This window comes from Haliaeetus albicilla, chromosome 2 (genome assembly GCF_947461875.1).
Source record: "Haliaeetus albicilla chromosome 2, bHalAlb1.1, whole genome shotgun sequence".
Classification (NCBI taxonomy): Eukaryota; Metazoa; Chordata; class Aves; order Accipitriformes; family Accipitridae; genus Haliaeetus; species Haliaeetus albicilla.
The window spans coordinates 69426407-69442761 of NC_091484.1; the positions used below are offsets into that span (position 1 = coordinate 69426407).

Sequence of the window (16355 nt, forward strand, 5' to 3'; positions counted from 1 at the left end):
CAACTTGAGTTCATGGTTCAACAGTCATTAGTACCAAATCTGAGCAGTACTGAATTACAAAGAACTACAAACTGCATCTTGATCAAGGGCAGACAAAGCATCTGTAAAACTATCCAGTGTGTAGAGAACATACCAAACTTCATGGTTTTTCACCAATCATTGGAGGATAAAAAATACTTGATTTGATGTCAAGTGATGACAATGACACTTTGTTACTCATTAAAATTTTTTGAGTAAAAGAACAAAGAGAATGACTTTACACCAAGTCAATGTGTTTTGCTTCATCTGCCTGCAGCATTTTGATTCAGAATTAGGATCAAGAAGTTGGAGGTTGGGTACTGTTGAAACATGGCCTGGATCAGAAGCTGATTCCTATTTTTGCATAAAACTGTTAAGTGCGCACTGGTGTTCCAAACAACTGAGATGGCCATCAGACGTACAGACACAGCGCAATGCATCAGTGATTAGCAGTCATGCTGAAAATACAGTCAATACTTCTAACCAAAGGGCTATTCATAATGTGACTTAAGCAGCATCTTCAGTCAAGTCAAAGACAACTCTTCATTCTGAGATAACATAATTACATAATTCTAATGACTCACTGGGAATTTACATGTTGGTTATCTTACAAGTTTTGTTAGATAAATGTTGCCAATAAATGGCAGGAACATTTTTTGAATGACCGTTTAAGAAATGGCTATTGTGAGGCATTTTGATTTTATTTTATTTTTGCTCTTAGCAATAGAGGAAACAAAAATACTGAGTACTTGAGATAACTACAGATTTCAGACTTTATGTCATGTTGAGTCAACACAGTTAACATCACCTCTAAACAGATAAAACTGACATAAGAAATACCTAAAAGAGCTAAGCTGGAATTTTGAAATGTTTACTTCCAGGGAGAACAGTGAAAAAACAAAGCTACATACCCTTTAAAGTCTTCCTTGAGGTTTTCTAATGAAATTAGAATGAGAATCTTAACAGTGACATAACGTACATTAAATACATATTTCAATACTTTAAATTAGTGTAGCTAGGATAATTTTAATCGTAATGTTTTCTGTCATGGATACTGCTTGTTTCCACGTTCTATTTCTCTCACTTTAAACCAAAAAATAATGTTATGTCACTTTCAGGATCTTATTGATGGTTGCAATAATGCAGTGAGTATTTTGGTGCTTTTTAGAATTTATTTTCCTGTAGAGTTTTTCTGTTTTTCCTCAAAATTTAAATTATTATCTATGTCTGAGACAATGCTGTCCATTTTACCAGTATTTAATGCAATTTATATTCCAAAGCAACAGTTCCTAGTTCAAGTATTTTAAAACTTTGCCAAACTCTTTTTTGAATTACGAAAATGTGGTCTTTTAAATACAGAGACTGGGCTTCTGAACAAGGCAAAGCAACTGTGCAAGCTTTTTCCTACTCTATGGGACTATTCTCAATTAACATTGTGAGTGCATTCCATCTCAGCTATGGAGGGATAGAGAACACATGCTTTTCTTCCCTTCACATAACTTTCAACCTGTTTAACTCTATTCAAATATTTATGTTACACATCCAATGGAACAGTGTCTGGATGCCTGTAACTAATTTGCTAAGACAATCGTTCCTAACTGAATGCCCTCGTTCTCACAAATATCTGTAAAACACATCTTTTCATGTGTGTTTGTATATAAATGTACAACTTCTTGTTGTACTTTTGAAAGGGAGGAGTTCTTCCTTCCTCAGATTCAGATTAAAGCAAGATTAATCAAAAATTCTTGTCTTTTTTTTTTTTAAAGATACCATCTTTGGGATTTGAGGACGTCTGAGGATTTCAAGTAATACCAATAATATTTACTGTCTTCCTGTACAGCTGTAGAAGAGAATACTACATAAAAGTGAGGGATGACTGAGCAAAGGACTTTGCCAGTGTTTCATAGCAGAAAATTCAGAATTTGAGAAGAAAGAGCTTCTATGGAATAGAAAAGGTTAAAAAAGTTTAAGAGTGCATTACCTCCTTGTTCACAACCACCAACACAGCATCTATAAATATCTCTAAATAGAAATTAGAACAAATTTCATGCTAAGATACCAGAAATTGTGATTTATTTTCTCAAAGACTTTATACTCACAATCTCATCTCCTGGCAACCAATATCCTTCTTGTTCAATACCAGCCTTTGACCCTTTACACCCCACCGTCAGGGTTTCAACAATAAGACCATCCTTGACTGCTAAACTCAGCTGACGTGTGGTTTCTTTTGGATGCATACCATGGACTCGAGACATATACCTGCACACAAAGCACAAAAGTCTTTAAGTGTTAGTGTTAAACTATAAAATGCGCCAGCAAAAATATATTCTTTTTCATATGATTTAAAATAATACACAGTCTAAGGTTTAGGTTGTTTTTAAACCCTCAAAATTTATACAATCTCCCCTTTTACTCTAAATCATCTTTTCTTCCCCTTGAAGTTATCATGTACACACTTAGACGAGTAGTAGCACAGTAATCTTCTACTAAAAAAATTTACCACACCCCAAAACTAACACCCACACTGCTTGGGCTTGTCTCTGCTAAACTTCCACATCCATTTGTGCCCCTAAAGAAACTTCTTTAAATTAATTGAAACTTACATGTCTGTAATACTTCCTATAGCATACGTACTATAGAAAGTCTGAAGATGTACAAATGAATCTACATGATACTCATGAGTACAACACTTTTATAAAAAACGTGAAATTTATGTATCACATGAAAATCCAACAGCTAGAGTTATAGTACTAAGCGGTTTTTCTCCTTTTCTTGAGATAACCACAATGATCACACTATGATGAACTGCACTGGTGAGAACAAAACATATACAGCCTAAGCTGTCTATATACATGAAATTCAGTTGTGCAATGTTGACCTTTACCCAGTATAATTTACTTCTAGACCAACACCAAATATCAACATGGAGTAAACAACATAAAATGATCTTCCCTCAAATAAAGACAACCTCCCTGTTTTAAGATCATTACACTTCAGACTTTTTTTTAGCAGAAATCCAAGAACATACCTATGAGTCATTGCACATGGAGAAGTGAAGAGAGCTGTAATCGCATGCAGCAGATAAGTGAATTGACTTGGAACCAATTGTTTTGTGGACATATTTTTCTAGTTATAGCTCCCTTACAGTTACAGGGCTAACTGAATTTCTCTCCCTTTTGGTTTCTCCAAGTACTCTGTCTCTACCTGTCTCCTAGGAGAGAAATCTGTAATTTGCCTGCTTTAAGGGAAAAAAAAAAAAAAAAAAGCTGCTCTCAGCTATAGTATCTTCTACTTCATGTTTCATAATAAATACCAGCAACCATGATTCTTTTGTGACTGTCATCACAAACACCTTCACAAAAAATATCAAGGAAAAATTATTTTAAAGCAGTAGCATTACATGAAAAAAAAAGTTACATCAGTTCAGATTTTTTTAATAATGTGGCTGACAGGAACTTTTAATGCCTTAGAAGTTATAAATTACAATAAGGGAGGAAGACCACTTTAGTGGTCAACCCTTCAATCAACCCTTCTCTTTGAAGACATAGGCCTTTCAAACTTCTTATTGTTTTGGATGCATAAAGGTCTTTTCCAATCCTGCATTCTCTCTCAAGCTTTCGCTATAACTGGTTTACACTAATGTAATTTTTTTGTTTTGCTCTAAAGGAAAATAAATTTATATAATCATATAGTAAATTTCTGATTGAGTAGAAGTATGTGTTTGTGTCGTAAATTATACAATACAATAATCAGAGCAACACCGGACACTCAAAAATTTACACAAATGCAGCATGTTTGCAGGATCTTGGGAGGGTGGGTTAGGGTAAAAACTCTTGGAGGCAGATGCTGCCATTTACTATATTTTACAATGTCTACCACAACATGGTTCAAGTCTGGTTGGTTTGTGCATGCTACCACTTCATAAAAAGTAAGTAATAATAAAGGAAATTAATAGAGAAAGAACAAAAATCTGTGCAAGTCTGTGAACGAGGTTAATATATATGAATCTTATGCTGGCTAGCAGAAAGGATCAAGGGCCAAGCAATGACTCAGAAGATAGGCAGATTAGTTCAGTTCTGTATCACACTGGGTGGATGTTCATCTGCCCAACCTGATCTCTCTCTGCTTCTGTAGAAAGTAAAACTCAACATGAGAACCTGTTCAAGTGATATTAAACACTACAAATGAGTTTTCCAAGTTCTCCAAATTCCAAGGAGGTCTTAAACATGCAGAGACTCAAATCTATTACTTCACTTTCAGAGTTTGCTGAAGCATAAAGCGCTAAAGCTTTAAAACTTCCTGAAATAGGGGAAAACCTTCATTTTTTATATACTCCTATTCATGTTACATGTATTTCATCTGTGTGCACATATGCACATATGCAAACATAACATAGCTAGCTTTTTAAGTGCAAATTATCTTTGTCAACATTTGCTAACTTCACTGGTTTTTCAGCAAATTTCCCTTTTAACTCTGTACTAACGTCCCTGTCAGAGCCACAGCATTCATGTCTTCTGCAATTTCTTCAACTCCTTAATAGTCTCAAATGACATAGCATAGGTATTATCATTCTTCCCATTTTACTGACAGAACAAATCAGGCAGTGAGCAAGGAAGTGATTTCCCTACAGTTACACAGTAGGCTGCTATAGGCCTGAGAACAGAAATCAAGTATTAACCCAGTGCCATAATCTTCAGTGCATCCTCCTGAAGAAACCATGTATTTTGCATTGCATCATCCACAGTTGCAGAAACACAGTCCAAGGAAACTCTTGAATGTAAGCTACACATTTTGTGATTATTTCTCACTCACATCTCTGAACAGAATAGATATATAATACAAACCAAAAAGCCTTAAACCAACTGTAATCAGCTAAGAGGTTTAATCTGCCTATTTCAACTGTGACAGGTTGTGCACTAGTGAAAAGGAGCACAAGGTTCAGAATCTCCCATTTCTCAAATCCAATCTGTGTTCTCAAGCAGAGTGAAAGTACTGCCACCAACTAAACAATCTCCTCATTTTCTCCAGCTGTAAATCAGGAGTAATAAATCCCCAGTGGCTTTTTGAAGAATACTTTAGTCAATGTTCAGACTGTGCAGTCTGGAGATCCACAAGGGCCATGTTTTCCATTTTTAAAATAAAATGCTCTCAGCCTTCATAGGAAAGCACACACATGTAGAGAGAATCTTTTTACTTCAAAGAGTAGAACTGCTCTTAGAAAAGTGGTCCCTCCCCCCAAATTTTTACTTATATTAAAACCTGTGAAGTGTACATGGCTAGATATTCACAAAGACTATAAAACAACACTGGCAGGGTCTGGATGAAATCCTATCTTGTTTCTCTTCAGCCAGAAGAATGGCAGCTAAACTAAGAAGCGATTAAGGCACAGGATTTGAACCAGAAAAGATAGTTAAAGTTCTTTAATAATGAAATGTGAAAAACTGTCACAACATGTGAAAGATGCTGGAAACACAAAATAAGTTAAACTCCAGCCTAGAGAAAGAAAGCATGATGTTTGGAGTTCTAACTACCACATCAAACTCATTACTGGATCGGGGAAAAACAATATTGAAATGTTTTTGTGCAGAAGTGCCACTACTAATCCAGGGAGCACAAGTCTTTTCCTGGCACTGCATGCACTGAAGCATCTGGCACCAAGAAGTTAAAAAACAAGTAAGAGAGATAAAGCAATCCCCAAGTGCTGTTTTCAACAAAAGCTGATTAGCCTTACCTTGGAGACAGGGAGTTGAGGCAATACTGGTTTGTTACGCTCTTACCCAGTCCTCCATATCGACAGATTGGGAAGTGTAATACAATCCCTACACTGCTATTATGCAGCCAGCCAGGAGAAGTAAAGCAAATGCACTTTCAGGTGGGTCAGAATAAGGCATGAAGACAAAGTAAAATCTCCTAAATCAGCAAACCAGCCCTAATCAGATAGGGGGCTGAAACAACCATTTGAAAATACAATTTAACTATGCTAATCCCTACTATACAAAATGAGGGTCTGTCTGATGAAAAGAGGAGGTTTGGCCTCATAATCTGCATGTTAAATTCCAAATCTCACCAAATTAGGCTGCCTGTCTGCAGGATACAGAAGCAACTGAACTGCTGCTCAATATTAGAATATTTATACGTCAGTAGTTTCTCCATTTATAAACTGGCAGCATAAACGTCCTTGACATTAGCATAGAAAAATCTAGCAAATCTAGCAAATTTATAGTTTTTGTAATCAACTTCTAAGAGCCTACTAAGGCATGTTTTTAATTATTGCAACACCACTTGGAAAGCAAAGGATAAGAATCTTTACCATGTAGGTTGTTCATTACCACCCTTAAACAAACCTCAGCATTGTCACACCATGAAATGTATATGTAAATGTGCTGACCTTCTGAAACAAGACACTACCAACAGAATCAGGTAAATGCACATGTGCACATAGCTAATATACACACCTATCTGACAGCAAAAAAAAAATTTAGAGAAGAATGGTAGAGGATAATCATTAATAGATTTGTAGATTGTATGTGTTTGTGCATGCTCATCTGTATTCAGTGCACAAAATACCAATCAGAAAAATGTGAAACAACAATTTTCAACCTATTTGGGACTGCAGATGAACAGTAGTGAGGTCTTTTCAAATTTAGGAGGGATAAAATATCACCATACTCTTCTGTTTATATACCTTATTCTTGTCACCCATCCTAAAACCTTGACCATCTCTCAGATACCACAGGGACATCCCAAGGGAGCTGGAGGTGAGGACTCAAGCAGCTCTCACAGGCCTCATGGCATCCAGAAGCCATACAGCCATCTGCTGCACACCCCACCTGAGCCATGTTGCAATGGTGGAGGAGGAATGATGTGCAGGGAAACCTGGCACGTGCCCTTCCAGACTCCCTCTCCTTCACAGCTCCTATAACTCATGCCACTACTAAGTCACAACTGGATCTTGCCACCTCCCTTTGCTGGACAAAACTGGACCACAGGACTACCCTAATCCACCTCTAAATCTCTTGCCTGCCCAATGTACAGGAGACATTATAGAAGCACCAAATTCTGTCAGCACATGAGGAATTCACACCTAAAACTTAAAAAAAAAATAAAAAATTCTCAAACTAGCCAGTGTTCAGCATGTCTTTCTATTCAAAACCTACATCTAATAGATGTGCTTCATAACATACCTTAAAACTCAAAAAAAAAGGTTTGTTTTGATCTAAGGGGTGTGGAGGAAGCAGACTCTAAAGCTGTGATCACCATGGGAGCAAACCAGTAGCTGACACTTGCAGGGGATCAGATGGTGAACTTTTTGCCTACAGCTGTCACACAGCTCACAACTCTTGCTTGGTGCTGTGCAAGACACAACACGAAGCCAAACCCTGTCCCAAAGAGCTTAATATATATGGCCACAAAATAATGCACGTAAATAGCTAACTCTGCTCCCAGAAAGTCCTCTTGAAGCCAACCGTGGTCTACTGAGATGCAGCAAATGGTTTACATGGGCACAGCTGTGTTGTGGCCTGAAAAACAAAGCTGGCCAAGCTAGGAAGGAAGGAAGGTTATTTAAGGTGGAAAGTTGACACAGCTATTTTAAAAAAAAAAATCTCAGTTTTTCTGGACTCATAAGGAATTGCATTTTCAGCCACCTGAACTCATCAAAAGGAAAATACTGAAAAACTGCTACAGCAAGCATCTCTGTAAAAGACTAAAGTAAAATACATATCGGAAATAGCTGCCTTATATAAAATACAACAGTGTGACAAGTGTAGGTAGATGCTAATTTTAGTGGCAAACACTGTAATCTTGGTCTGATCAATTATCTCTGTCTATGCTTGATGCCTCCACCCTCCACAATAGGAAGGGAAGTAGCAGCCTGCTGGCAGCAGCAGACTATCTGCTAAGCAGCTCATCCAGGGAGAAACAAAGGTCTTAAGATTTCCTTGTATGCATATCCCGTCTCACAATTGAGATCTGATAAAATACAGCAGATCCCATTAAACTCAACTGAAAGACTGCCATTAATTTTAAATGTTACCTACAGGTATATAAAAATGTCCTAGATTCAGGGACAGACCTTAAGGAATAATACATAAAAATGGAAGGAAAGCAGCCAAAAATCTATTCTGAGTTTCATATTGTGTTCCTACCTCTGGTGAGAAATGATGCCTTTTGCTTTAGATTCAGGGTATGACAGCAGTCTTATAGAAGGCCCATGCACTTCTTTTAAGACTTTTTTTAATTTGCAAAGAATAGGTCACTTGGTCATACTGAAAGTAAAAATGGAAGAGAAGGCTGTGATTGAATTTTTTTTTTTAACAAATACAGCTACATGGCATAAGAACTTAAAATAACCAGGCTCAAATCTCAGGAACCCACTAGCTATCCTTGTGGAGAGCCAGGTGAAGATTTGTGCTCACAGTTGTATCTCAAGGTCTCAACTCCAAAGCATAGGCTGCCTGCTCCCACCACATGTAGCACTGTGGTACGAATCAAGTTTCACAAAACACCAGCTAAACATTATGGGTATTTGTATTTCAGAACAATATATTTGAAATATAAATTCCCTGCTTGCCAGAAACTGAGAGCTGGTCTGAGAGCTGAAGACAATACAGACACACAGAAAGTAGAACTGTTTACAGTGGGGACACAGCACCACACTTTCGTTTTCTAAGATACTTTTTGATATGTTTACAGTTTCTGAAGTTTTGATTATGGATTAAATTCACTAAGATAAAGACAACCAAAGCATAACATTTTTCCTCTGTACTTACAGTTCAAAAAGAGATGCATGTATATGAACAGGCTGCATTTGATTTCCACTGTACTCCACATACCAACAACACACTGCATAGACCATGTAAGCATTGACAGAGCTGTTGCCTGTGCAATAAAACACTGATTATATGATCTACATTTTGTGCAGTCCAAAATTCCAAGTGGGGGACACAGAGAAACTGAATTACAGAGAAATTATGAATTTTCTTTTCCGACATCAGTATCTGCAACATTCATTTTGAAGACACATACACCATCTAAGTAGGAAATGTTTTAAAAATGTTTTGTCTACCCTTCATAGTCTAGAAATACAGCATTTGCATGAATATGGAGTCTAATTTTGTGCAGTGTTTTTATAAAACAAAAAGAATGCACAAACTTGATAGTGAAACAGTGAGATCCTGCAGTTCAGTGAAACTCAGATCTGCCTGATGTTTCTGCTGCTGCTAAAACAAAGCTAAGGAGTAATCTTTTTGTGCATGCTTTAGATATCCCAGGCACCACGCAGTTTCCTATAATGTTAATCACCTGGGTCATTTCTGTCAAAAACACAGTAATTTTAGCTCAGGTAATTCCTTATTTCAGTAATTTCAATTCTCACTCATACAACTTTCCTATACACTTAAGACTGTGTAAACCTCCAATATGACCATGAAAAGCAAGTAATTAAGGTACCAGCCTATTCAATCCTTATCTACAAAAATCTCCCTTTCAGAACTACTACCAGCTTCTTAAGGAGGAACTTATATAAAAAAGGGCTCTGCTCCCATTTTGCCAACCTAAAAAGTTGTATGTGATACTGCTGGTAATGTACATGTATGTGCGCTGCGCACTGCTGGCAAACAGGAGCACTCATCATTCAGGGGCATTGCATGCATATGTACAATTGCTTGTGTGTATGCAGAGCCACTGTTCCATCCAGCACTTTTCTGCAGATGTACTGAAGAGACAAACAAGTAATACATGACTCAGAATATAACATCCTAGCTACCTCGCAAATGAAATAGTCAGCTCATATTAAGAGTCTATTCAAAACATGCTTAAAAAAATACACATTCAAGTGCTTTCATGATTCAGTTTTTTAAAGTTTTCCATCTTTTTTTTTTTTTTTGTCAGATAAGTTTTAGCTTGGCTGAGTTTCAAAATCATCGCACTGTCACACAAATGTTCACCTAATTACCAGCTGGGGAACAGCTCAATGGCTGGAAAAGCCATCAGGGCAGGGCTACTGCTTTTGGTGATGATATTGTTTATATGAATGGGAATATGAAACTGTAGCCTAAAATAGATGGTATGAGTAGTGCTTTGGAAATCATTCTCTCTCCACTGATTACAGAGAAAGCCTTGATGAGCACTTCAGGCCAGGTAACAACCTGTTAAATGGCTATGTCACACTCATTTTTATCTTTTACTTCTAATAGAAGGCCACATTTATTTACAGCAAAGAAACCAAATGTAAGCTAGAAGTTTCACTTTCAAATATTATAAAGATGTTATGATTTGAGCAAAAATCAATACTGGTTGTGACACAAAAAGTAAATTGGTTTGCTTTTAGTAATTAGAAATAAAGATAGCCTGTTATGTATTTTTCTGTGTAAACTTACACAACTTCAACACAAATATTAATAGAAGTATGGAGTACATGAGAATATTCATTAAAATGAAAATGGGGACAGTGATTTTCAAATCAGTTACACTCTCACCACTTTGCTTCTCAATATTTATACTGGAGTTCACAGTTTGCATGTATTTTCTAAGAAAAGTATTAAACATGGAACATTACAATTTTTATAGTAACACACTGTAAGGAGAGTTTAAATGAGTTTGCACTCATTAGCAAACATCAAACAAGGAGTACAGCTGTTGTTAATAACCATGTGTTTGTGCTGTTAATGTGAATCATTTTGTTTACCAGTCATACTCATGCTCAGCCCAGAGATGAATTCACCTACTGAATCAATGAAGAACACTGACCTTTGAGATAAAAAAAACTGCTTTACTAGCAATACCACATAAAAGCATTCTTAAAAGAAGGATTATTAAATAAGTAAAATTGATCAAGCAAAATTCATTAGAACATCTGAGCACCTATTTATTTTTTGTAGAATGAACTGTAGGAACTAGATGTGTATGCATTAATATTTCTGATCAAAGCAAATACACAAAAAGTTTAACCTCACCTCAACAAAATAGCCTTTTATGCTAAACCCCCACCAGCTTAACGGTTGCACAGCCAGCTACACCATCCTTTCCATTCCAAGTAGTCAGCATAAAGCAGGAAAAAAGGTGGCAAGGGTGGAGGAATTTCTGTCAGTCCTATGGTGAAGAGTTTTCTACACTAGGCACTGAATTAGTGTTATGACAGCCAGCACTGTGAAGCAGACCCAGCAATTCAGGTAGCAATGTTCTTTATCACATGGTGGGAGAGTGGCTCAGTACCAAGTTGAAGGAACAATTATCCCTAACACGTCACAAACAACACTGCTTAATATATCTAGACTTCTTTTTATGTATTTCTTTAACCAGTTTAATTAATGTGATTAGATACAATCGTTACACAAATTGAAGAAATTATCTATATCAACGAAAGAGCTTGATGCGAAAAAAAGGTAATTATTAATATGCATTATAAAGTCAGGATGACACTTTTACCAAATTACTAAATCAGAAATTTTAATTCTACTACTACTCAGAGTAAATGCAGCTAGGTTCTTTATAGCTTTTTTCCAAGAAATTTTGTAATTTTTTCCTGTCATCCCTGCTTCCACCCTCCTTAGTCAAAAATGTCTAAAAGCAGCTCTTAAAACAGACCATTAATACAAGCAATATTAGTTACATAATATCCAAAACAGAAAATCATGATGAACTCGCAAACAAAATAAGATTAAACACCATGTCCTGGTTTCAGCTGGGATAGAGTTAATTTTCTTTCTAGTAGCTGGTACAGTGCTATGTTTTGAGTTCAGTGTGCAAAGAATGTTGATAACACACTGATGTTTTCAATTGTTGCTAAGTAATGTTTAGTCTAAAGTCAAGGATTTTTCAGCTTCTCATGCCCAGCCAGCGAGAAAGCTGGAGGGGCACAAGAAGTTGGCACAGGACACAGCCAGGGCACCTGACCCAAACTGGTCAACGGGGTATTCCATACCATGGGACGTCCCACCTAGTATAGGAACTGGGGGGAGTGGGGGCAGGGGGATCGCCGCTCGGGGACTAACTGGGTGTCGATTGGCAGGGTGGTGAGCAATTGCACTACACATCATTTGTATATTCCAATCCTTTTATCATTACTGCTGTCACTTTATTAGTGTTATCATTAACATTATTAGTTTCTTATTTTTATATTCTATTAAACCGTTCTTATCTCAACCCATGAGTTTTACTTCTTTTCCCGATTTTCTCCCCCATCCCACTGGGTGGGGGGGGAGTGAGTGAGTGGCTGCGTGGTGCTTAGTTGCTGGCTGGGGTTAAACCACGACACACCATATGAAGAAACAGATAAAAGCTTTATGACAAATGTAGCTATCTACAGGTAACACAGGTGAAATTTAATGAACATATGCCATTGTGAACATTCCTTGTGCAATCAATGAGAATCTATCACTCCTTCTCAAGGGTCTTATAAAATATGACTTCTTTTCAACGTTTTTGTGAATCTGGATGTTAAAAATCCTCATTAGCTTGCTGAATATTACCCCACTGGTCAGGCTTAGTACAAATTTACAAGCAAAATTGTGTATCAGTTATGATGCAAAAGTTGGTGAGATTCCCTGTACTTTCTTGCATATATGCAGTTTTCAGTGTTCTGTTTATTACTTTACAGCATATAACTGAACTTTTGAAAATGTCCAAAAAATTTCAACCTGAATGCATCACTTAACCTCACTGTGAAGTCATCAGTATAAAAAAATAATGTATCAAACAAGTAAAATATTTTGGTGTCCATCGTATTTCTATGCAACATATTGCTATGCTTGTAACTGGTAGTTATGCACACATAATGCAGAGTTTTTATATATGACCAAAATAGTACTTTTACTAAAAATTTTGTTATTAGGGAGTCAAATGATCAGGTCTAGATTGCTTTTTGTTTTATTAATTTAAAGATTTTTAACCAAATTGATCAAAAATTGCTGAAAAAGCACAGAAGACTTTTTTTCCCCCCAGGATTATCTATGACTAAGTATTTACAAGCTTTAAAACTCTGGACTTAGTTCATTCTCTTGGTTTAACATAAAAATAGTGTTATGAAAACAGAAAAAACCCCATTGGTTTGGGGCTAAAAGAAGCAACTGAAGTTTATCATGGGAAAGAGAAGTAAAAGAAATAGAAAAGGAGATTCACTTAGTGGAATCAGACACAAAGTGCTTTGTCCTTGACTATAACAGAAAACACATAAAAAGGTATTTAAGAGTCTTCTACCCTATCACCACCTGGTGATGTGTTTCTGTGTTTGTTTTCTGTAATGCATAAATCTATAATTAAGCCAACCCAATACAAACTGAATTCAGTTTTCTCAGAGGTGAACACTCAACAGACAGGCTGCCACTAAAAGCAGCTATGTGGCCTGCTGAGGAAGTAGTATCCTGCTTCTTATTGTAGGACCTTGTACTCCACACTTTTGCTTACCCTTGCATAATTATGAACTACTATTACGCTACATGGCAGGGAAAAAAACTTCACTGTACTGTTCTTCCTCATCCTTTCCCAACTGGTAAATGTGAGCTTTCCTGAGCACCTCCTTTAATACTGACCTCTTCCACGACAGTACAACTGACCAGGTTTGATTAACATGTACCAGATTCTGAAGAGCCCGTTTTAATAACGCTATTTGCTTCACATGGTCACATTTAAAACATACATGAGGATGTAAAAATGTGGAAAATGAGCCAGTAACACTGGTTAAAAGTGAACTCAAGCAACCACTGCATTCTTCTGCATAATAGGAGGATGTTTTACTTCAAACAATTGTTTTCAGATAAGCCTACTCTCCAGTAACAAAAATACAGATATTTTAGGGGAATGGCTTGACAAAGGATAAGAAACCAACAGAGCAGAAAAACATTTCTAAGCTTTCCTTTCAGTCAAAGAAATATCAGGTGCTACAATACTACTGCTCTTGTAAAGTTAAACAACAGGATTACCTAGTTATAAATCCAGAGTCATCTGCTCTCCTAATCATTCCTACGGCTTACAATTTTGTTTATGCGTGACTATTTAGGTGCAACATGCAAAATACTAGGAAGATTTAAATTTCCATCAAAGGTACTATAAATAGTGACAGATTTTTTCTAACAAGTTTCTGAGCTTCGAAAAAGCAATACTGTAAGAATCTTGTTCTTTCATTTTTCTTGCCACTGCATTGCATATTCTGTTTTTTTCATTTTTCTTGCCACTGCATTGCATATTCTTATTTATACTCTCTTGTGATTGTTCTCTAGCCGTTCAAATTGCTCATTTTCTTATTTATACTCTCTTGTGATTGTTCTCTACCTGTTCAAATTGCTCATTCTCATCTTTGCTTTAATCAGTGCTTCTAGAAATTGTTTTCCGTTAAAGTAGACAGGCTAGAAAGAGAACAGCAAAAGAACTAAGGCAACAAAAACAGATTTATGGATGGGAGAGGCCCTTAACTTTAGCTGTTCTCAGAGATTGACTGGAGAAATTTCACAGAGTGATATTTGGAGAAGAAATCCCCCTCTTTGGACTAAATGTCAAACTAAGAGGGTCACATAGTCAATCTACAACTGCTAGAGACTCCACCTCAACTGTGGGAGCAGAGTATCTCATCATTTTACAGTAATCTTTCATACTGAGTAATTCTTTTCTGGCATGCTATCCCATCAATGCTGATTAATGTCAGTCCACGCAAAGCGAACAAGGGACTGACAAAGTCTACTCTATATAAGCTTTGGATCTGCTCGTTTCTCTCAGATGTTCTGATTTAGCTGCACTTACATTAGATTAGAATTTAACAAAAATGAGTCCACAGAACAAATGTGGGAAAAATGGTTATGACCATTTAGGGATGTAGTACTGGACCATCCCATTTGAAAGCCAATTAAAAAAGATGAGAGTCTTTGAACCTATTTAGGAAAAAAAAGACATTTTCTTGTATCACCAGTGTTGTAAAACAGCTTTCTGACTGATGAAACTGATAGTTTCAGTTTTGCCCTATTTGAAAACACCACAAATTCTCCAATTATAGCATATCAGTTTTATCCTAGATAATGGTCTTTCCATCAGCTCCATCCCCACAAAAGCTGGGATACCCTGTGGACTACGGTCACTCTTGGTTTCATTCCCAAACTAACTCATTCTCAGGCTCCATTCTGGAGAAGCCAGCTTGTTCCTCCTGGGAAAAAGGCAAAGCACATCCAAGAGGTTAGTTTGCTCCTGAAAGAGAACATGGATTGCTCCTGATAGAGAACCTTCTGCCAACGGCACTCCAACACTCATTCCAGCATGCTATGTGTCCTCAGATGCCTTCACATCATGTCCGATGGCAAACTATCATGCCTCTAGCATCAAGTTTCAAGAACAGCATTGCTGTGGGCTGTATTATTTTTGGTGCTTAGAACTGAAGAACCACACACACAGATAAAACAAACAAAAAATATGTTGGGGCCAAAGAAACACTCCATGAGCCAAAGGCAACGTGGTGTACTCACAGCATATCTGCTCCAAATGGTGCCAGGGCATTCCCTGCTACAGTACACAAAGACAGTACGGACACAGACTTTATAGGAGACAGGGAGAGAAGCCAGTCAACTAAATAAAACATCAAACACATCAAAGGGAGAGAGAAAAAATTATGAGGAAGTAAGTATGGAAGAAAATAATTATGTGTTGGTTCTTCACATTAGCCTTCATGGAATAGTTTAGAAACCAGAATAATTATCTGTTTACAATGACAAAATCTTGAAAGCAGTGAATAATAGTTCTAGAGCACCGTATTTGACAACTGGATATTTTAATAACAACTTAATAGATAATGCACTCTGAACTAATCATAAAGATCATGAAATGTTCATAAATTGCTACTGAGGAAACCCAATACCTTGTGAGAAAAAGGGTAATTATTTAATTAATAGTTAATTAAATCTTCGGAGTCCAATTACCTATAAGGGTATTATAAAGAAAACACTATAAAAGAAACTGGAAGACTGGAGTAGCCAAAGAAAGAGAACTTTAAAAACATGTCTGTACAGGAATACTTACAAATTTGCTATGCAACTGAATGTCAGTAATTTATCCTACCCATTTAAATATGCATGCCTTTTTTTCCAGTGTATTTTAAGGCATTTTATTCCATAGAATAAATTTTTGAGGTTACCCCAAATCCAAAACAGATGGAAGATAATGAGGAAAAAAGAGAAAGTCAAAGCATAATTATAATTTTGAACACACTTTTAGGGATGAACAATTTGTCAAGCTGCGCTCTTGACAGAGAATTCACAAGATATGGGAAGCCATTTCTCTGCTAGTGTTTACACCATAACTAATACCAATAATACTCACCTAAATAATTGATATATTAGGGTCAAATTGTTGCAACATCA

The 16355-nt window shown here is 36.6% G+C and overlaps 1 protein-coding gene across 7 annotated transcripts in view; it reads right to left on the reverse strand.

Moving 5' to 3' along the window:
• ZMYND11 (zinc finger MYND-type containing 11) overlaps positions 1-16355 on the reverse strand; it is a 110356-nt gene that overhangs the window by 43094 nt on the left and 50907 nt on the right. For all 7 annotated transcript variants that reach the window (XM_069778173.1, XM_069778171.1, XM_069778172.1 and 4 more), the window contains one exon: positions 2118-2277. In XM_069778173.1, coding sequence (XP_069634274.1) covers positions 2118-2277 — 160 coding nt within the window. The remainder of the gene's footprint in view (positions 1-2117; positions 2278-16355) is intronic.